The sequence below is a fragment of the Struthio camelus genome, chromosome 12 (genome assembly GCF_040807025.1).
Source record: "Struthio camelus isolate bStrCam1 chromosome 12, bStrCam1.hap1, whole genome shotgun sequence".
NCBI lineage: Eukaryota > Metazoa > Chordata > Aves > Struthioniformes > Struthionidae > Struthio > Struthio camelus.
The window spans coordinates 3,456,841-3,478,363 of NC_090953.1; the positions used below are offsets into that span (position 1 = coordinate 3,456,841).

The 21,523-nt window shown below is 41.2% G+C and overlaps 1 protein-coding gene across 15 annotated transcripts in view; it reads left to right on the forward strand.

The window, feature by feature from the left end:
- The window catches only part of MEGF11 (multiple EGF like domains 11), a 279,056-nt gene that overhangs the window by 202,527 nt on the left and 55,006 nt on the right, over positions 1-21,523 (forward strand). For all 15 annotated transcript variants that reach the window (XM_068958591.1, XM_068958594.1, XM_068958589.1 and 12 more), the window contains 3 exons: positions 18,248-18,368; positions 19,955-20,118; positions 20,536-20,638. In XM_068958591.1, coding sequence (XP_068814692.1) covers positions 18,248-18,368; positions 19,955-20,118; positions 20,536-20,638 — 388 coding nt within the window. The remainder of the gene's footprint in view (positions 1-18,247; positions 18,369-19,954; positions 20,119-20,535; positions 20,639-21,523) is intronic.

Here is a 21,523-nt window from a genome sequence, read left to right on the forward strand (position 1 = left end):
CCCTCTTGCTTTTTCTAGCATGAAGCTTGGCTGATGCAGCCACAGGGTCAGCAGTTCTGACTTACCATTGCAAAGATTTAAAGTGGGATCAGCATCTTACACTTTACTGAAGTGTTTGATCTACATAGCAGCTTCTGTAGCAGAGCAGGGTGAAGGGTTTCTAAGTAAGGAGGGAAGAGGGGATGATCAGTTGTAGAATATAACTGCAAAATCTGACTGCAGAGGCAGAGAGATTGGATCCATAGGACTTTTGGGTTACTGGATGGCTAGAAAACACAGTGACCAAGAAATGACAGTCTTTTTCTGACAAAGCACTCCTCCAGCCCACTTCTCCTGCACAGATGGCTTGTTTTTTAGCTCTGCCCTGCCTCGGCTATATCAGGGCAGCTGGGCTGGGTTTCAGAATGAATCATCTGTGATCGCAGCCAAAACAGGGACATTTTGTTGGGATGCAGAACAAGCCATTAAAAACACAAAGCATCTGGTCACCTTTATTAAATGTATTTAAGTAGAAAGGCAGCCGTCCCATAGGTTGACATGTACGTGACTAGAGCACTTAATTTTTTGGAAGTTAAGCAGATTGAAGTTTTAAAATAAAAATGTACATTGTAGCTCAGAAAAAAATACATTATTTATTAGCTGTGACATTTCCAAAAATTCAAATGCCAAAGCTAAATATTGGTGAGCTAGCAGTTTTGGATAGGATTTCAAAACATTTTATGTCTTCTTTTTCTTGATGAATATTTTGGGTCAGACTCAACAACCACATTTGCACATACCTACCTCTAAAAACATATCTAAGTGATGAAAAAGTGCTATTGAGTACCAGTACAGGTTATCTGTATGAGGTCTCAGCGTGACTGTGCTCACACTAGGGAACTGCAGCATTTTAACTGTATAGGTATCTAAACCAATAGAATTTGATGCAAATGCTGTGCGTAGATTTGCCCGGAGGAATAGCCAAGAAGTCTGAGTGATCCACAGTCATTCTCAAAATAGCCCAGTTCTTGGAGGCAGTGTACAAGGCAATAAAATGGGATAATAGCAGAGGGGACACAGCAAAATCTTTTCCTGCAAAATCACAGAGCATCTCTAGAGCTTCTCCCGAAGTGCAGAGTCCACACTGCAGGCCTGTTGGAAACCCTGGCCTTATTACATCTCACTGGTGAAGGGAGAATAAGGGGTTATATCCTTTTTAATTAAGATGTTTGCAGGGAATCATCATAACAAGCATGCCTATAGGGCACTTCCCAGAAGCTGATAATTTTAACGTATTTGAGCCTCTCAGTCCTCATGTGACGAATTGCCACTGATGCTTTTCTGAAGAATGGTTCTGAAAGGCCGTTCTGCTGCCGTCTCCTTTGTGACAAGGAGGAATCTGATAAACACGCACAGGGAGTACACAAAGATTAGGTTTAAAAAAACATGCAAGGAGATTCTTGACTGGTAGAAACTACATCCTTACTCCCACATGCAAATAATCACTCCTTGCAATAAATTCCTTGGATGCAATTATGGGGGTGGCAAGAGGGGTTGTACTAACTTGTGTCTTCCCCTCCTTCCAAATTTTGCTTTCAGTTGCTCACTTACAAGCCCACTGAAGTCAGCTGTGGAGTAGGGAAGTACAAGAAATCAGGATCTGCCCTGTCCACTCTTCTTTTAGTTTTGGTTCATTGAATTTTTTTCTGTGATTCAATAAATGTGGTGAAGAAGACCAGAGGATATGAATTAAATATGGCAGGGGACCACAGGAATCCTGACCTCCTGTGCTGGAGATATTCAAAACCTGCCTGGACGCGATCCTGTGCAATGTGATCTAGGTGACCCTGGTTGAGCAGGGAGGTTGGACTAGACGATCTCCAGAGGTCCCTTCCAACCTCAGCCATTCTGTGATTCTGTGACCTTCTGTCTCACAAGGAAGTCTTGGAACCAACCCCCTGCATGTACCTATCAGCTTTCTAGCTACTAAGATCGTTATATATGCTACTGAAATGCAACTGGTTCACCTTCTCCATTGCACAGCTAATTGCAGCTTTCTTGAAAACAGTAGCTATCTGGAGATCTCATTGTGCGACACACCTGTGTTTCTTCATATATGCTTTATTTTCTTCCTTTGAAAAACATATTTAACCTCAAATACTTTCATTCTGTCTGGTGTGGCAAAGGAGATATGTAGTTAAAACATTTCTCAGTCCCAGACACTCTGAGAAAACTTTAACACTTATCTGTGGAATGTGCGGTCAGCTTCTACTTCGGCGGGAGCTCAGGTCTATATTTCACTTCTAGATGACAGAACTTATATTACTTTAAAGAGTTCATCTATTTATGCTGCAATCTTTTGAAGACTTGTCTGCTTTTATTGAACCCTGCATGCTGGCAAGCAAAGCTAGCACTTCATCAACAAAATGAAAGAATTCATTTGACATTTTTCTATTCCTTGACTACAGTGGTAGATCCTATACAAGCCCATCCCTGCATTACACAGTATGGGGAAGGATGGGGACTATAAGAGTGATGACCTCTTAATGGAAGTTTTTTGAGCTTTTGGAATGCCATTTGGATTGCCTAAAACCTCCCAAGATATATCCCCATACTGTGCATCTGTAGTGATTTGCATCTTTTGTTGCCTTTGCATCAAAACTGCATTTTAAAAATGTAATAAAATGATACCTCTCAAATATATCCTTATGTAAGTCCTTATGTTTATATATCTCCCACTGAGCTCAGTACAAATCTGTGCACATAAGGGCTGAAACATCAGGCTTAATCTGGATCTGTAAATCCAGAATTTTGTCTAGTATGCCAGAGTTTCTGAATATAATGTTTTCTCTACCACAGGGCAACAAATTGCTGCCTAGGTTTACGTGGGCATGCCTGCATATTGGAGTAAAAGTCAGCCCCTGTAGCACGCTATAGACAATAGCTTGAGCACTTTGTAATAATAAAGGTACATTATAATGACATAAATCTGTGCAAATGCATGGCAAATGTACGACAAACTTTATAACAGACAATCTCCCGGTCAGTACGAACACACACACACACACACAAACAGCCTAAGGCCTGTCCTAGTCTGTCCCATGCCTGTCCAGGTAAATAAAATGACCAACTTACCTTTCTGTACAACTGAGGAGGACCTTAATTCTGTTTTACCTATAGAGGTCATAAGGAACTAACAGTCCCAGTCTGTTGAGTATTCCAGCCATGACTGGCTTCCTTCTGGCACATGAAATATCTCTTATTCCCTGAAGAAAACATCAGGAGAGAAAAAACAATCTTTCCTTCTAAAATTTGAAGCCTGCTCTGCTGTTGTACACCTTTAAAATTCTCTCTGTTGTCTAAAAGAAAAAAAAGTAAATAGAAAGGAGCACCTTATCTTCAATGGAATTTTTCCTGAAGGACAGAAATCCCAGGTAGGTCTGGAGGAGTTGAAAGAATCGGCGCCTGTAGGTGTTTTCTGAACACTCAAGGTTGATAAATACATATTTATCAGAAGTTTTCTTCTCTTTAACATATTTGCTTTCATCTTTATTCTAAATGTATTATCCTTCACCACTTCAGGAAGAAAGTAGGAAAAGTGAATGAGACTTCTTTCTTTGTCTTATAAACCCTAGATTCAGTAGTAGACTTATTTTATAAACTTCACAAAATTCTTGATATCGAGATTCTAGGGTTAAAGATAGTAGATCTGTTTTGGGGACTTTAACTCATTTAAATGATCCATTTCTCTTTGAGATAATTCCAAAAGCACTTCAGTGGAAGCTCATCTCGGAGCAACAGGGTACCTCATCAAAAGGTTTAAAAAGAAAAAACGAGGGGAAAAAATCTTCAATACAGCCTGCGCCCTTTTATCCTTGATTTACTGAGCGTATCAGTTACCCCCCTTTGTTAAGAGCTCTTTTCATTTATAGATATAAAATAAATTCAACCGTTTTATCAGGATGTTCTTGTTACCAATAACCAGTATAAATTTTACTTGCTGTAGGAGGGGAAAAGGTTTTCTGGCACAGCAGTTGTCCAATTAACTGGAGTATTACAGGCAACAAAAATAGTTTGCCCAGTCTCATTTCATGAATTACCTAGATGCACAAAGAAGACGCATTTTCTTCTCACTGGTTTCCTATTTGTATTCATAATCCACTGTCTCAAAATCATTGTGAATGGCTAGCGGTAGTGGCAATGGATACAGAAAAAGGCATCCATACTGTGCAGGTGGGTTTGAACGTAGGTGGTAGCCAGGAGTGAGTGAATCATTAATTATTAACAAAAATAAAATAAGTTGTTCTGTAAGTAGGGGAACTAAAGAAACTCTGTTTCCCATGAATTTGTATCGTTGGCACCCCGGCCTTTCCTAGCCCACTGCAGTAACCCTGTCTACCTCTCATGGTCCCTATGACACTTCAGCTCGCTAAGGAAACCAGAGCGATACCCGGCTCACACTCTGTATGCTGATGTGCTTGGATGAGGGCACTCATCGACCAGCTCACTGCTACCGGAAACATATACTTCCCTGAATTTCACTTTTATTTTGTTGAGGAAGGGACTAATCTGGGCTTCTGTCATCGACCTGACTAAATATTCAGGAAATGTGAGATGCATAATTTTTTTGAAGGCTCCTGCCCCACTTCCAGATTTGGTTCACATTAGCCAGTGGGTTAATATTTTATTGATGACTGCAGTGATGGCCAAATTCAGATAGGCTCACGGACACCAAATTCACATAAGCCTCTCCCTGCACAAGCAGGTTAAAAGTACCAAGCCTCACATTTCTTAAAAAGAAAAGGATTTTGGCTGATCAAAGACTGTGCATTAGGTAATGATGTGGAGGAAATTGATTTCTGTTCTCCTAGCCTTTAACTCTTTCCTATTTATTGTTTTTCTTTTGTTCCTCCTCAATTATTCAAAAGTTTTTTGTAGACTTCGTTATAAGGTGTTTGGGAATATCCCTTCGTAACCATGACTACTCCTCAGCTAGCCTGGAAATAAAGAGGCATAGACAACTGGACAGGCACAACAAACCTGGGAAGACTATCACCAGTGACACGAGAAGTAGTGTAAGAGGAAAAGTCACTGCTTGGATTCAAAGATAACAGTGGGATGCAACTGAAGAAATAGCAAAAAACTCCTGCCCTTTTTGAAGTGTTCTGAACAGTTTTGAGAAGATTATTTTGTCTGTGGGCAGAGTGGCAGATCAGGATATGGGCAATTCTACTAAAATCTACAAGAAAAATGTAGGAGATGTAACTGTTCCCTAGAAAACCATGATAGGCCAAGTTAAAAATGATATTCAGGTGGCACTTGAAAAGTAGATAAAAATGAAAATGCTGTTAATTGTGAAACAAATTAGGCACAATGAACAGTCAGGTTGTAATGATAACTGTAATAATTATGGCTATGTCCTAGATTCCACTTTCCTGATTCTGGTCTATAAGAAATACATTGTCCTTGGGACTTGCCTTTGCTTGGTGGCTTCGAGATGGCGATAAATCTGAAACCTCATCTGATAGTTCTTTTTAAGCTTACAAATGATTTCATAAATGGATGTGGAACCAGTAGCAGGTCTAAAGCAGGCAACAAAATCCACCTCTGCTCCAGACAGCCTAATTAAGGGTGAATTGGAAGTTTTTTCTTGAAATGAAGCTTGAAGTGAAAGAATTGTCGTCTAGTTGCAGAGTTTTTCTGTTAGCTGGACTGCGTGCTAGAAGGTCTGAGTTTAGTAACATAAATCAAAACTTCTCATGCCCTATGTTTTGGTGCATTTCTCACTTAAATAGACTACTTAAATAGACTACTCAGCAATGATTTGTACCTACCAAGATTTTTGCATATTCATAAACCAGAAAAAAACTATCTTTGAATTCCATCTTGGTATCCCTATTCATTGATGACCTCTGAATTTTCTTGCCCATTTCTCTATGCATCCAGAAGTATATATTTAGGTATGTCAGATGGCTGTACTTCCATTTCTTGTAAGCCATTGGGACTAATAACAGACTGTAAAGTTTTTCATCCTTAGGCTACTAGGTCTAGTCCAGACGAGGTCATACAGATTGAAAATTATCTTCTCTTGGCTGTGCAGTGGCCTTCATGAAATGACTTTGGTCTCAGTCCAGCTCCCTGTGGATGAGTGTGTACATCACAAATCCCATTTCTATCAGCAGTGGCTGGCAAATTTGCTGGCAGAATGAGCCACCATATTACCTTCACAAACCATTGCTTCAGGTCAAGCTTGGTGGCATGGCCACGTGATCCATTTCAAAGTTCCCTTAGGACATTTTCTGGGGACAAACAGCACAGGTACTCAGAGCTTTTGGAATGGCACCCTTCATAAGCATTGCATTCAACCCAAATCGTACTGCATTTTTGTTAAATTATGGGTGCCTTTCTGAAAACTCGATCCACTTATGAGACAACCGTGCCACACATAGACTAGGAAACAGCAAACATCACCACCAGTGCAATGAAACCAGATGCGGGCTAAAATCAGTATTTCAATAATGACTCACAAGTGGATTTTTCCAGCCCTGCTGTATCACAGGAGAAAATATCCTACATTCAGATCCCAACAGGGAAGATCATTATGGGGACACCACCTGTGTATTCCCCGGCTTTCAAACTAAGCAGCTCTCCTGTTGATTTTTGTATCAATGAACCAGGTGCTTGATGCCTATTAGGCTTGTTGGCGCTCTGCCCCTGGAGCTCCTGTTGACCAATTAGACATTTCTGCTGGAGCACTGGCAGCGGCAGCGTTTAGGAGCCTGTGTTTTCCTAAACCTTGACAGTGTTCATGCCAGCGCCTGGCTGCATGGAACATAATGGAGGGTCTTCTTCACTCTTCAGGGCATTTGGTGTATGCTTTTGAGTAGGTGAACTATTGTGCTGGAGTATTTAACAAGGTCACAGGACACAGTGGGTCTCCCTCTATTGTGGAAACTGCATCCTTTTCTTTGAAATCAATGGCCTTTTTCAAAACCTTTTATGAACTACTTCTATTTCGTTTTGCTTGCTCTCTCTCTTATCAATGTACAAGCTACAGAAATTGCCTGTGACAGCTCAAATTCTACTTTGTCAGCCCAAGTTTACCTGAACACAACTGCTAGCTTCAGTAGGATTGTTCTAGATATACGAGAGTGGACTTTGTCTCAGTGACGCCCTGTACTAATGAGAACTTATTCAGTTACACACAGTGTCTATAATTTGATAAGAACTGTGAGCAAGTCCCAGTCTCCTTCCCTTTCTTCTTATATTTACTTTTACTTCTGGGCTCTACTGTAGTTTTATTTACCTGAATAACTCCAAACTTTTCTTAAGTGGGTCCAAAGGAACCAGCTTCATATAAGAACCCTGGATGCCTCTGTCTTTGTTGCTAGTTGACATATTTCCAGTATTTTATCCTTAATTGGCAATGTGGCTATGTCAAATTGCATTTCCATTTCTGTACCCTCACTTAGTATCAGTGGAGCTCAATATCCTGTTCAAACTGACTTATTTGATCTGAATTTTGCAGAGGAATCAACCAAACTGCCAATAGCAGTGTCTCTTCTCATCTGTTAAGTTTCTAAATGTATATCTCTTTATCCAGACTGTCTGTGTGTCTATGGAAAGTTCTTTGCATAAAAACATTGGTAGCTGATTCTCCTGGAAGTTTAAATTACAATTTGACTTCATTAAAACCACCTTAGTATAGTATTTAAGACATTGGTTAATTTTCTGTCTAACTGTACTGTCAAAGGACAAGGTTTTAAGCTTTATAATCAGGAACGTGTAAATGAAAAATCCTCATGTAGTTTTTTTAAGGCAAAACTGCAACAGAATTTTTACCAGATCTTGGACTCTTTTGTTTTGGGGAGATTTTCTTAAGAGATCTGTGTAAGTCAGTTTGGAGAAAACATCTGTTCATATGCCTATGTATGATTGCCAGGTTATATACCAGCTTTTCAGAAGGGATGCATCTTAGCTTAAAGTTGACATTGAATGTTATTCAGTTCATGCCATAAAATATCTTTTCGGCCTATATAGACAAGTTTCCTTTTTTGGCCTCGATTCTTTCACGTGTGAATGATGTCTCCGTCGTACAGCTCAGAGCCATGGTCAACAGCAGGTGTTAGCACTGTCAACCCTAATCTCACATATTTGCCATCCTCCTTGCTGCTTCTGTAGCTTCAGCGCTCTTAGGAAAAGACTAGCTCAGGAGAGCTGCTGCTTACGGCCCGTTTAACCCGTCCTGGACTCAGTCAATCCGGTCTGTGTGAACAAGAGTTCAGGCATGCACAGAAGTGCTGAGCTTATTGGACTACTACTGCTACAGAAAGATGCAGGCCTCAGCTAGGGAATGCAGTGCTCACAGTAGGGAAGTTTAGATTTGAGACTATGCTTGGACTTGTGCTTAAGTAACTGTGTAGCAAACGTCGTGGCATCCCAATTCAGTTAATTTGGATTATTATTTATAGTAATGTTTATATTATTATTAATTGTATAGTACCACTGTAGAAGATTTCTAAAAGAAAGTTTGCAAATGAAGTGAAATTATTTGGGATGGTCAAATGTAAAGTTAATGGCAAATTTGGAGAAAGGCTGGGTAAGACGAAATTCAGTGTTCAGAAACGCAAATAGACAAGAGAAAAAATAACACTGAGTAAATACACAAAAGGTGACCGTGAATTTAATTCCTACCGTTGAGGGAATGAGATCAGCAATCAGAGTGGATAGTTTTCTGAAAAACTCAAATCAATGCTTGGCACCAGTCAAAAAACAAACCAACCTAAAGTACCAAATAGAATAGTCGGAATGACCAGGAGCAGAGAACAAAACAGAAAAAAAAAACCCCACTATGGTTGTGCTATTGTATAAATACATAATATATCTAAATCTTAAATTGCTGCATGCAGTTTGGCTGATTGCTGCTTACAAAGGATATAATGGAAGTAGAGAATGGTGACAAAGATGATCTTTTATATGGAATAGCTTCTATACAAACAGTGACTCGATAAACTAGAACTCCATTTCAGAAAACAGATGGCTGAGAAGGGATATGATAGAGATCTATGGAGCTGTGGATGGTGCAGAGAACGTGAACAGGGAATGATTATTTACTATTTCTAATAACACAGGAACAAGGGGCACCCAATTAAATGACTGCACAGCAGGCTTAAAGACAAAGATAGTGCTTTTCACACAATGCATAATTAAATTGTGAAATGGCTCCTGTAAAAGAAGAATAACAGACTGGAATGATTTTGCATGGCAAAGGGTGGCTGAGGGTAGATATGAGAGAGGTCTCTTAGAGACCCCTTCTCAGGACAGGAGAGAAGAAGGAATGTGTGTTTGCTATTTCTCACAATTAAGAGCCTACCCAATTAAAAATTAGGCAGTGGATTTGAAGCAAGCAAATACGGATAATTTTTCTCCTTTGTATTTATAATTAAACTGCTTGATGTCATAGAGGCCAAAAGTATAAATAACACCTTTTATGCCGTGTTTTTGCTGGTCTCTTTTTTGCAGAACTGCTTGGACTTGTCAGCCAGAGCCTAAACTTACTATGGCAGAAAGTCAGGAGGCTGTAGTGGTTCTGCGAGGCAGCTCTTGGACCATGCCCTCCCTTTGTGTCACTTAGGCCACGTGGAGAGAGCAGGAACCGTCTCTGATTTTCAGGCAAGGATGTCCCCATAACATAGCTAGTGCACAATTGTCCTTGGAAGCTCTAACATTTCTCTCCTGGCTCCTCTCACTTTGAAGTGCATTCCTGTCTGCGTATTTCCAAATGGTTTAGGCTTCTGTTTGCCACTATCAAGTCAAATCAACCTCCAGACTGATCTAATCTGCCCAAATCTGGGATAGAAAAAGATGAAGCTATACCCAGTGTGTTAACATCTTGTTGGAGGGTTGGCCTTAAGTGGTAACACAAAGGAGCTTAGCTGCTGTTGTGTAGATAGTCCACTGCACAGGACAAGATGAGCTTCTACTCTGCTCTGCCAGGGTCTCTCCTAAGCAGGTAGGAAAACAGAAACTGGAAGAGCCAGAGCCGTTCCCTCTCCCCTGTGGCGCAGCGCATATCGTGCAGCTGTGGCCAGTGACAGAGGGGATGGGTGAGGTCCTTGATGCACCCACAGCGGTGCAGCACAGGCAGAGGAAGCACCAGCTGGGTGTAGCCGCTTATTCTTTACCAGAGCGATGGCTTCAACTCAAACTCTTCCATTTAAAAAAGCAGAAGAGAGCAGATTCTTTTTCTTCTGTTTTTACCAGCTATCATTCAAGAGCTGCAGTTTAGTATTTTGAAATACTCATTTGGCTCCTGTCCCACAGTTTGGACACAATTGGCCTATTGAGTAAATCCTGAGTAGCACGTGTAGTATATACTTCTCTAACATTTAAATACTTTCCACCAACTTGAAATAGAAGAATGTGCATTATTCCTGGGCCATTTCACCTTTTGGGGCATTTAGTTGTGATCTGGCCATGCTTTTTTGGAGTGTTTTAAAAAGCAGCTGATCAAAATTGATTATAGAAACAGCAATGAGCCCTGCAGAAGTTGTACTCTATAGCTTCTCCAGAGTTAATTTTAAAGTATTCTGAGAGTCTCCAGCCCACCACACCTGAATAAATCTTAAGTGGGCCTATTGCAGACTTAAACTGCTTTAACTAAACACAGATGTTGGTCATGCAGCAGGCCTGGTAATATATATTTATATTTCCTCCTGATGTAGACATGACTGACCTGCCTTGATAAAATATTTTCCCATTAATTAAATCTAAACCCATGTATTATAGATGTTTTCATTTCCATCTCAAATCTCTATTCCATAAACAGTTTCCACAGCTCTTGTGTGAAGAGAATTGGGAGTTTGTTTTAGTGTCTTGCCCTCATGTAACCAGCTGCTGGTGCCTGGGCCGAGCTCTGCGTACAGTCTAATTTAACCAGACATTGACCTCCATCGGGGTTTTTGAACTGTGCATGGATATGTGACTGATACTCCATCACAGGCAGCCATTGGAGGCTATCTTTGCAGGTATGATGCACCATCTCACCGGAGGACATATCCTGAGCAAATGATGTAGCAGTTGTTTTACCCAGTCTAAATGCAGTCTATTTTTGGAGAGTTCTCTTATGGGTAAATGTGTTTTGTGTTATTTTATTGGGGGAAAAGTGCTGACTGTATAAAAAAAAACCTTGTTCAGGGGTTGATGATCATCTTTTTTACTCTCCACACTACTTTCCTTGTGAATACATTTAATTATATGAGGCTGTATTCATTGCCTCACTGACACTAAAGTGCTCTGCAGTTAAGGCCTAAATACTAAACCAGCCCAGTACTCAAGTGTTGTAAAGTTGGTTTAGATATTTTTGCTAGCAACAGTGTTACGTTGATTTACAATATCTGTGGGTCTTGCCTGTTCTCTTTATTGAATTCTCTTCCTTTTATTTAATGCCTGTATTTAGGTGGCTTGAACAGTAGGAATGAATTTTTTTAGTTGCAGATAACTGATATTGGGCATATTTGCAGTGTAAACTAGAAAACTGTTCCTGTGTGGTAAGGGGGATTACAGTGCTCACTGTCAGAGAAAGCCAGCTCAGGTTTGCTGTTTAATATGCAAAATACGATTTTTTAATGAAAGTTTTATTCATATTTGTTTTCACTTGATTACATGGAAGCAAAAAACCCACAAAGCCAGAGTCTGCTACCTTTGTTACAGTCTAGTGCTCCCTCTCATGAGCAGTTTGGTCAGGCCAGAGCATTGCCCCTCTTGGCAGCATGTGGCACGTCGGAGCGTGTGCCCGCAGGACACCTCTCTGTGTCCAGCATAAGGGCACTAAGGAAGAGGCTGCGGCCACCGGGACCGTCTGTACAGCTGATGGACTTCAGATGTCCCTTCCCCTGAGTAAATGGAACAGGGACATCTGAAGATCAGAGAAGCCAGGGCCTGGCCTTCAGGTGGTCCTGAACTTGAGAGTAGACCAGAAAGCTGCCCAAATTCCCCCCTCCTGGTAAGTACAAATTATTCTCCAGGTAGCCAAATCCTAATCAAAGTCTTTCCTAAGTTGTGGCCAAAGCTTTACCCAGTCGATGTGATGGGGAAAGTCCCTTCTGGGAAGAGGGCTGAATAATGGTTGTTTTGAAGCCCATGCAGCCCTGGAACCGTAGGCTGAGTACCCCTGTTTATGAAATAAAAATAACCCAAGTGTACTGCTAATGTAACTTGAGTTGGTTGTCAGGCTGCTCTGCAATGGGGAACAGAAAATCCCCAGGTGCAGGGATGACAGGTGCCAAGAGCCCAACAAGGCCAGAAATGAGCATCCAGCCTGGTTTCTTCTGTGGCCCTATTGAGAGAGTAGCAGTCCATGGTAGAATCAGGCCCACAGCAAATATGTTTGCCTTTAGAGAAATAGGAATCCACCAAAGCCAACACAATTTTGTATAGAAATAATTGGAAAACAATAAACCACAATTTTCCCATTTATTTGTGTGTGTTTTACTGAATACTTCTGATCATAACACCAATTTTAGGGATTCTTATCAGGATGGCTAATTTTGAACCTGGCATTTACTGTGATATTTACTGTATGAATTAGCATATAAGTACCAATTCAGAGGTGAAATAAAATGCTGGGATCAGTTTGTAAATGTTTGTAAATTGTTGTAAGATTTTAAGAAGAAAAGCAGTAAGTTCTTCCCATTCCCAAAGGTACCTTTGTTTGGTCTTTATTGACTGTCCAAATTTTCCAGTATCTTCAGAAGACTATGATGCCACTGAGGTGCAGACTGGGGAAAAGTTTTGGTGATGCCTGTAGGAAAGGCTTTATGATTTAATGAAAGACTTCAGTGTTTGGGACTGTCAATGGCTGTGTCTTTGGGTGAGTCATGAGCTCTAAAATCACTCTCTAAACATAAGAAGGTTCTTTCCCATCCTTTCTACTTCACCTTGTCTTCTCCCATAAAAAATAAGGGGAGGGGAAACATAGATTAAAAAGGTCTTCAGTGGTTTCACTGGGACTGACGCTGTTCCAGGTGTGTTTTGAACTCTAGCACAGCTACATCATATAATGTTACAAAATGAGGAAAGGAAATGTGTAAGATTTTAGTAACAGTGATTACCTGCAAACTAAAAGCCTGGTTTCTGTGAGGTACAAGGTCCTTCCCTAACCTTTTTTCTGCATTTTATCATTAGCACCAATAAGAGCATCTGCAGGGAGTAATTAGTAGCACCCGGGGGGAAAGGAATTCTGCCAGAGGACATCATTACGTCTGGAAAACTAAAGATGCTGTACAGTAAGGTCATGAATAAATTGCTTGAGTCTGAGGTGAGAGAAAAGACTGATAAAAGTTCAAAGTTTGGTATCGCTGCTAATATGCCTATGAGGAGCACATTAATTTCCATTGGAATATCATTAGGGAAATTAGTTTGTTCTACCAGTTTGTGTTGCTGGAAACCATATGTTTACCTTGAGGGAATGTTTGTGGAGAACCACTTTGGGTTAATTGTAAATGTCACAATTAAATAAGTAAATATACAGAACTGTATCTGTGATCTGCATCAGCGCACAGACACTGTGTACCAGTACACTGGTGTGCCACATTATGTGTGTACATATAAATATGTACTTTTATGTACTAAATCCATACCAAGCAGCTTATCTGGACACACAGACATCAGCTACAAGCAGCACCCGCATTTTGTCTTTCTGATCTGTTTATCACTACATACATATGGCACTGTACCAGGCTTTTTTATCTATTTAATGCTTGCATTGTGAGCCCTGAGAACCAAACTTTAAACTTTCCTCTTGCTGTTGACAGGTGTTGCACATTAATTCACCTGGCACAAAAAAAGGCAAGGAGGGGGAGAGAGAAGAATTCAGATTCTGTATTAAAAAGCTCAGATTAGCTGCAGTCACCTTACAGATTACTACGGATTCAAATATGTTGCCTTTAAATGTTCTTTTGCCCCCGATTTGCAGAGGAGTTGAAGGTTTTCAGTATCTGGGCAGATTAAACCTTGAGAACATGCAAACAAACCTGTCACGTGGGTCTTTGTCATGCAAACTTGAGGCTGGGTTCAATAACAGCCCCGTTAGCCTTCTGCATTGCAGAGGCCTTGAAAAACTGATGTTCTGTTTTGCCACTGATTTCAATGGAACCAGCTTCTGGCCCTCCAGTGCAGATTTATTCCTGTAGATTGTAGCTACTTCTGAAATTCTTGATTTCGTGTGTGTTAAATAGTCAAAATTCCAATAGAGACCAGTGGGAGCTGCAGACTTTCCTGTGTATTTTTGACCATTGCTGGAATATTAACTCCTCTTGGATACCTTTTTTTTTTTCCTTTGAAAATATATTTTAGGAATGTAAAGGCCTGATGAAAATGTACTGGAGTAAACACAAGTTTTTCTACTGAACTCTGGAAAGAGGTGTTGAAAGCAGTTGGCCCTTCTTTACAGCAGGGGTATGTCTTTAGCAGAAACAGGCAATCTAAGACCTACTGTTAGTTCAACATTAATTCAAGGAAAATACTCTCTGAAGTGTCCAGAGCTTGTTATCACAGTGAATACCTAAGGCTACAGTGTGTTTTTAAGCTCAACTTCCATTGTCCAATAGTAATTTCTAAGTAAGAAAATCTTCACCTCACCCTGGATAGAAATAAGACATATTATTGACTGGCATCCGGAAAGATGTAGGCTCTGGCCCTCATGAGTCTATTAATATTTGATGCTGATGGATGTGAGCTGGCAGCTTGAGTTATTAATGGAGTTTGGTTCCCTGTACCTAACCCCCAATACATAGGGGAGAATTAACAGTAACAGGAGTTGTATGCCCAAACCTCTCCTTGTACTAAGAGTCTATCATTTAGTTTCAGCAACATTTAGTTAATATTTCTGAAGTACTTTAAAGGTATGAAAAGTCATATAGATGGTGTTGGTTACACTGTTGTCATCATTCATTTTGATCTAAACTGGAGTCTCTAAGTCCCTGGGACCAAAGACCACTTGTGTCCTTGCTGTGTTGTGATGCTCCCATCAGACCTGGATTTCATACAAGAGAAAGGGCTCGCTGCAGTTAGCTTCTGAGCAGTTGCTTGGAGATAGGGGATGCCCTATCTTTGGTTGTACTGAGGTGCCCTCTCACAGATTTGGGTGCAGGAAGGTGTAATGCAGTCAAAGAAGAGAGAGGGCAGGAACATGCTGCTTTGCACAAGGAGAGGAGCGTTTACTGAAATTGGCCCTGATCCAACATCCAGTAACATTAAGCTTTTGTAGTGATAAGGTGAAAGTCAGATGTGACCCCTAAAATCAAGAGATAATACGTTTGGATAGCTATCGGGAAGATACTTTGATCAATTGGGCCTTCAAGCTGAAAATGATGAAGAAAATGAAGCACTTCGGAAGGTTTGTGATGTCCATATGGATCGTTCTGACTTGGAAGAGAAAGATATAAGATATCAGGTTTTTTATAGCTAGATTTCTTAATATAGCTTTAACATTTTCAGGGGTATATGTTTGATTGAATTAGCTACTCCTTCCCATCATGTATACCACATCCAGGCATTTCACTATACTCATTAGCCTCCTGAACTTAGTAGAAGAAAGAATAATCAACATACGGAGCACAGCTGTTGATTAATTTTACAAAATAGGATAGAAATATAAAGTACCATATTGCGAGAGTGAAGATTCAATACGTAACATTTGAAATTAGTTTAATAGAACATATAACTCATTAACAACTGGATAGGAGTATCCGGCAGCATTATGGAGCCGGGCAGGTGGTGAGAGGGAGGTGGAATTTGCATATCTGTAACAGTACCTGCTTGCATTTAATTTCATAGGTCATTCTCCTAAATCAAGTTCAAAATGTTAATAATGGGGTGTGCATTCATAATTAATAATATCTTAGAGCTGGTACTATAGTTCAAGTGCATTTTCCTGTTATATAATAGAGAAATTAAGTATATTTGGCAGTTGTCACTCAGAGAGTTCGGAAGGTCTCACTTGTCAAAGCCAGGGTAGAAATCTCATTAAGGCAGTTAGTTTTTCAGTTAAGGTTTGTTTGCAAAATAAATGCATAAAAGGCAGAGAGCCAGAATGACCAGCTTCTGTCAGTCCATAAAACACAGTATATTAAAGTAAACGCCTTGCAGAAGTCAAAGACATTTTGAATAATGCTGAGACAGCCCAACGTTTAGCTTGAGTACAGCACCTTTTCTCTTGGATACTCAAAGGGTTTTAGCTGTGTCTGACTGCCCTCCAGGCAGACTGATGCAAGTCTACAGCAAATACATGAATTTGCACCAGCCTGTTGTGCACATGGCCAGGAAGAAGTCCTCTGCATCATACATGCTGAACAGTGGTCACAACAGCAGCTGGAGAACTGGAAATCCGTGTTCTCCCTCCGTCCAAGGCTCATATGCTGTTTAAGCTATTATGGCCTCCGTGGGAATATTTTCACCCCGCATCACTCTTGTTTTACTTTCCTTTTCAAAGGCATTTTATTATCCTACTAGATCGCTAGTTCAAACCCAGGTAAGGTCAGCTGTCACAGAAATTATTAGCAGTACCAGCCGTTCTGTGTTGTACATGAAATGAGTTGGGAGTTTCATTCACACAAGAAACAGCTTTCTAAGTGGCACTAATTGGCTGTCTAATTGTCAGACGCAGGAGAAAGGCGAAGGATTGATTAGGCGTGGAGACTGAATGCCACTCTGCTGAGGCGGCCGGCTCATGGCTCCTGTGGCTCCCATGCAGGCGTGCTGGCAGGGTAATGAGGGGCAGCGAGCTCTGGCTTTTCTGGCTGCCAAGACAGCACCTTTTACAGCCAGACCTTTTCGTGGGAGCTTGTTTTACTCCACCAAGGTCAAAGATAGCATCCTTTGCAAACACTCCTTTCGCTCAAAGATCAGTGGCTTGTAGGATTTACTGCTGAGTAGTACATATTTTAACCATTTCTTTTACCCTCCCCCTAAAACAAGTTTTTTAGTCTGGAGCAGGAAGACGTATTCTTGCTAAGCAGACTGGCTACAGCAACCATATGAGGGGTTGTGGTACCCAGAAGTCTGTCTGTTGTTTCCTTTTACTGTCTCAGTGGCAGATGCTATGATAAACAGACTCCTGGACTAGGGAGGTACTTGGCCTGGCATAGGGAAAATGGCATTTTGTGCATTCATTTCCTGACAAATGGATGGTCCCATCAAACAGTAAAGGCTCTAACCTGGAAATATACCCTTTTTGACCAATATCTTTTCACTGCAGTTACGATATAGGTCACTCTGTGCAATGTAGTACTGTTTAGCTTCAGAGTAGGATAGCTTTCTCTGATGCAGTTTAATTCACTGAAGAAGTAAATTCCAGTGACCAAGTTGTGATGTGGAAGTCAAGTCTACACCTAGAGGAAAATGGAGCAAAAATACCTTATGAATGCTGACATACATTGAGCAGACTATGGGACTGTAGGTTTAAAGGGATCATGCTCACTTTTTCACTCCCTTATCGCATCAGATGACCAAAGAAAGAACTGGATCTCTCTTTTCAGCCACACAAGTTAATCAGTGTACCATAACTTACTGTTAAAGTATTCTATATTACTGGTAACATAAAAGTGTTTACCCTCTCTTCCCTCGTTTCCCCCACACCTCAGGCAGAAATAGGATAGGGACAGTCTGTGTCTGTGGTTTGCTCCATGAGCCTGCTCTGTCCAACATACACATCTCTCCTCGTTCAGTGTTCTTCCTGAAGTCACAATCTCATGCAAATTTAGTGAACATAAATGGAGGTACCAGCTTCGCCAGTGTGTCATCAAAAAGGTTTAATGCACCCGCCGTGTAGTTTTCCACTCTGCTAATATGCCGAAGATGATCATGCAAGAGATCCTTTAGCTTTTTAACAACCCTGTTCTTAAAATATATTTTCAAGAAAATGCAGAGCAATCGTTGCACAGTTTCAGACTGTATATTTTGTGATTAGTGTTTCATAAGTGATGTTTTGCTTAATGATCTAACATCTGTTCTAGGAGGTTTGTTTTTGTAACTCACACACCTCCTGCTGAATGAATGCCAGAGACTTGTCCCTTTCCTCCAAGTCAATCAAAGCACTAATTGCATCTTAATCATGGCAAGCAGTGGTGACTGTTCAAGTGCCGAAGACTCAGCAATCAACTTACAACACTCTGTTTGCTGTTTTGAAAGAGAAAGCCACCCTATGCAGGGATGGGAATTTCCTGCAATTCTGATTTCTTTAGCTGACTCTTACTTTTTTGGTTTGCAGGGAGATGACTGCTCCATTACCTGCATGGCAGGCACCTATGGTACCAATTGCTCATCTGTCTGTGATTGCAAAAATGATGGTGCCTGTTCCCACGTGGATGGTCTATGCATTTGCAAAGAAGGTAAACAAAATTTAGATTTAACAATTGTCTACATAATATCTAGTGTATCTAGCGTAAATGCTTCTCTGCCTTGTAAGCTGTACAGTTGCGTGGTCAGTTACTCCACTCTTTCTTTGTATCTGATAATTCAACAATCTGCCCAAGCATCAGAACTCAACAGGGGCTTGACTATACATTTTATCTCTGCCTGAACAAGGGACCAGGCTTAACTGCTTTGCTGTGAGAGCAGGCTGCAAAACAAAGTGCGCTTACAGAGCCACAGCTCATCTCCAAAGGAACCGAGAAGCGAATCCGACTGTTCATATTTTTTACACTTCGCTATCACTTTGTTGCCCCCTTTCCCCAGGAGTGAATAGCCTCTGCTCTCCCCTCCATGCCTGGAGTAACACAACGGGGCAAGGGAACGAAGGCAGGCTCCTGCTTGCCCTTCCTCTCACCCCTTGCACTGTCAGACAAGCCCTGTGTTAGGGCCCTGAGGGCACTAATAGGTCTTAGTGGCCCTGACCAGCTCCACCTGGAACCTCCACCCACCCTCTCTATGGGCTTAGGAGCCCATTTCAGCTCAGCCCTGAGCTCAGGAGCCCCTTTCAGTATAGTCCTGGGATGTGCTCTAGGAGGGCTGGTCTCCAGCTCTGCCACAGCTGTGCCTGTGCCTAGCCATAAACTGTGTTGATCCAACCCATGGACCGGCTTCCTGGCTTGACCTCGAACCTGTCTCATCATCATGGACCTGCCTGGTGATCACAGGGCTTTGTCTGTCCCTGGTTACCCTCACCAGACCTGGCCCTGACCTGTGGATTGACTTCAGACCTGCCTCATCACCATGAACTTGCCTGATGATCTGGGCTTCCTGCTGCCATCCCCAGGGCTGCCTTGCTCACCTTGATTGGGTACTGTGGGACTGTTTGCAGGACTAACCTCTTTTCTTCCTGTAGATATGCCCATACTTTCCTTATATGCTTGGTGGTGAACATAACCCCTGTATCCAGTACTCATTTGAGAAATAGCATACCTCTGCGCAGCACAGTGTTGCCTCTGTTCCCTGTGTAGTGATGTGTAGAGCCTTCCCCCAAAGCCTCAACACAAGCTATGCCTGTATGGCATACATAAGCCCTAAACTGGCAGTGAGGCAAATAACAATAAAACCTGGCATTTCAAACATGAATTAATGAATTACTGTATAACCCCATTTAACGAGGGTGCATAAACCATGAGTTACTGCTCAACTCCATTGCATACAGCTGCAGTGTAATGAAAGCCATTGTGGGGCTGGTAGTTAAGATTTGAGCCTTAATGGCTAGAAATGATGGCTTTGGTCTTTTTTTAGGTGCAATAGCTTCTTTAGATTAGAGCATTCCCACAAAAATATGAGGTAAGAAACCAGCAATGTCATGCGGCGAGTTTCTTGTGTTCTCACCACGCAGCAGCTTTCCAGCCTGCTGGGCATCACTGCACTCTCTCTTCCTGCCAGAGCAGTTCCCAGAAAAGCATCCGACATCTTAACCTGGCAAAGAGCCCATGCAGTGGTACCTCTACTTTTGCTGAGAAAACCTTCCCAACACTATTTCTCTTATATGTGTCTCTAGGGTGGCAAGGAGTTGATTGCTCTGTTCCATGTTCAAGTGGAAGTTGGGGTCTTAACTGTAACCAGACATGTTATTGCACAAATGGAGCGGCCTGCAGGCCAGCCGATGGCTTTTGTCTCTGCTCCCCAGGATGGCAAGGAGAGTACTGTGACCAGCCATGTCCGGTAAGTTAAACTTGGTTAGTCTTAGTTAGTCTTGCATCCTCTCTAAATGCCATGTGGTCCACATGATTCTTTTAAATATAACGTAAGTCAATATCGTATCTTCTTTTTGGATTTCTGGGGGAAATCATGTGTAAATAACAGATTGGGATTCTAGCAGTCAAGGAGATGGATTATGTTTTCTACTATATTTTATCAGAGCTATTGCAGTGTTATCTGCGTTTTCTTGAACATCATTTGTTAAAGTGATTTGGTATTTGGTTCTATATAGAAATGTTAGGCACTGAGTTGTTTCTATCTTCACTGTATGTTAATTTTAAAAATGCGACTCAGCATTAAAATGGACATGATAGATGATTTTGCACATTTTAGAATAAAAATCTGATTACTGAGAGGCTTTTTTATTTATATTTTTGGAAGGATGGAACATATGGTCTTAATTGCAGTGAACGTTGTGATTGTAGCCACGCAGATGGATGTGATCCTGTCACCGGTTACTGCTGCTGTCTGGCTGGATGGACAGGTATCTTTGTAAATCTTGCTTGCTTTTTTTTTTTTTTTTTTTTTTTAAACTATTGCATCAGTTATAGCACTAGACTTTTAACTGCAAACTTTTAAATAATAGACTGAGACAAGATCGGCTGAACTTACCCATATTTAAGTCATTCCTGATGGTGACAGAGTAATTGGCATTGATTAAATTTTTATTCATATTAGTTAAACGTGGTTCCAAACCTGGAGCCAGATGTCAGCCTTCTGTAAACAGAGTCCTCAGGAGAGAAGAAGATCATCTGGAAATCCTGCTAAGTTTCTCCTTGAGTGGCCCTTTCCATGGGGGTGCAGTTGTGGGACTCTGAATCCTGGGACCATCATACCTGGAATGCAAATAGTCATTGTGTGGATACTAAGAGTCATTGCAGTTGCATGATCATACAAAAAACAGAGTTGTCCTTCTGCTTTTGCCATTTTCCCATGCTTTGTATCGTGCCAAAAGGTAGTTATGAAGAGCAGATTAATGCCTGTCTGACAAAGAGTTCTCCTGATTACGAAGAGGCAGAGAGAAATGTTCAGTGAAGTCTGAGAATCTGAGAGAGTCCAGGTTGGGGATCTCAGTACACTCAGACCTGCGCTTGACTCTGTACTGCCACACCTCTGCCAGCTGTTGACAGCTAACACAATGGCAGTGGGAGGCAAGTTATTGATCCACCCAGTATTTCACACTTAGCTGCCTAACATACAGGTTAATCTCCCTCAGCTCCTTGTAGAAGCCCTGGAGAGAAATAAGCTGATATTATTGCCCATAACTGCAGAGCCACTAGTGGCACTGGCAATCAAGATGCATTTGTATTAACAGCAATTTGTTAGGGAAACTAAATTGCTTTCTGAACAAGTGCAAGTTGGGAGAATG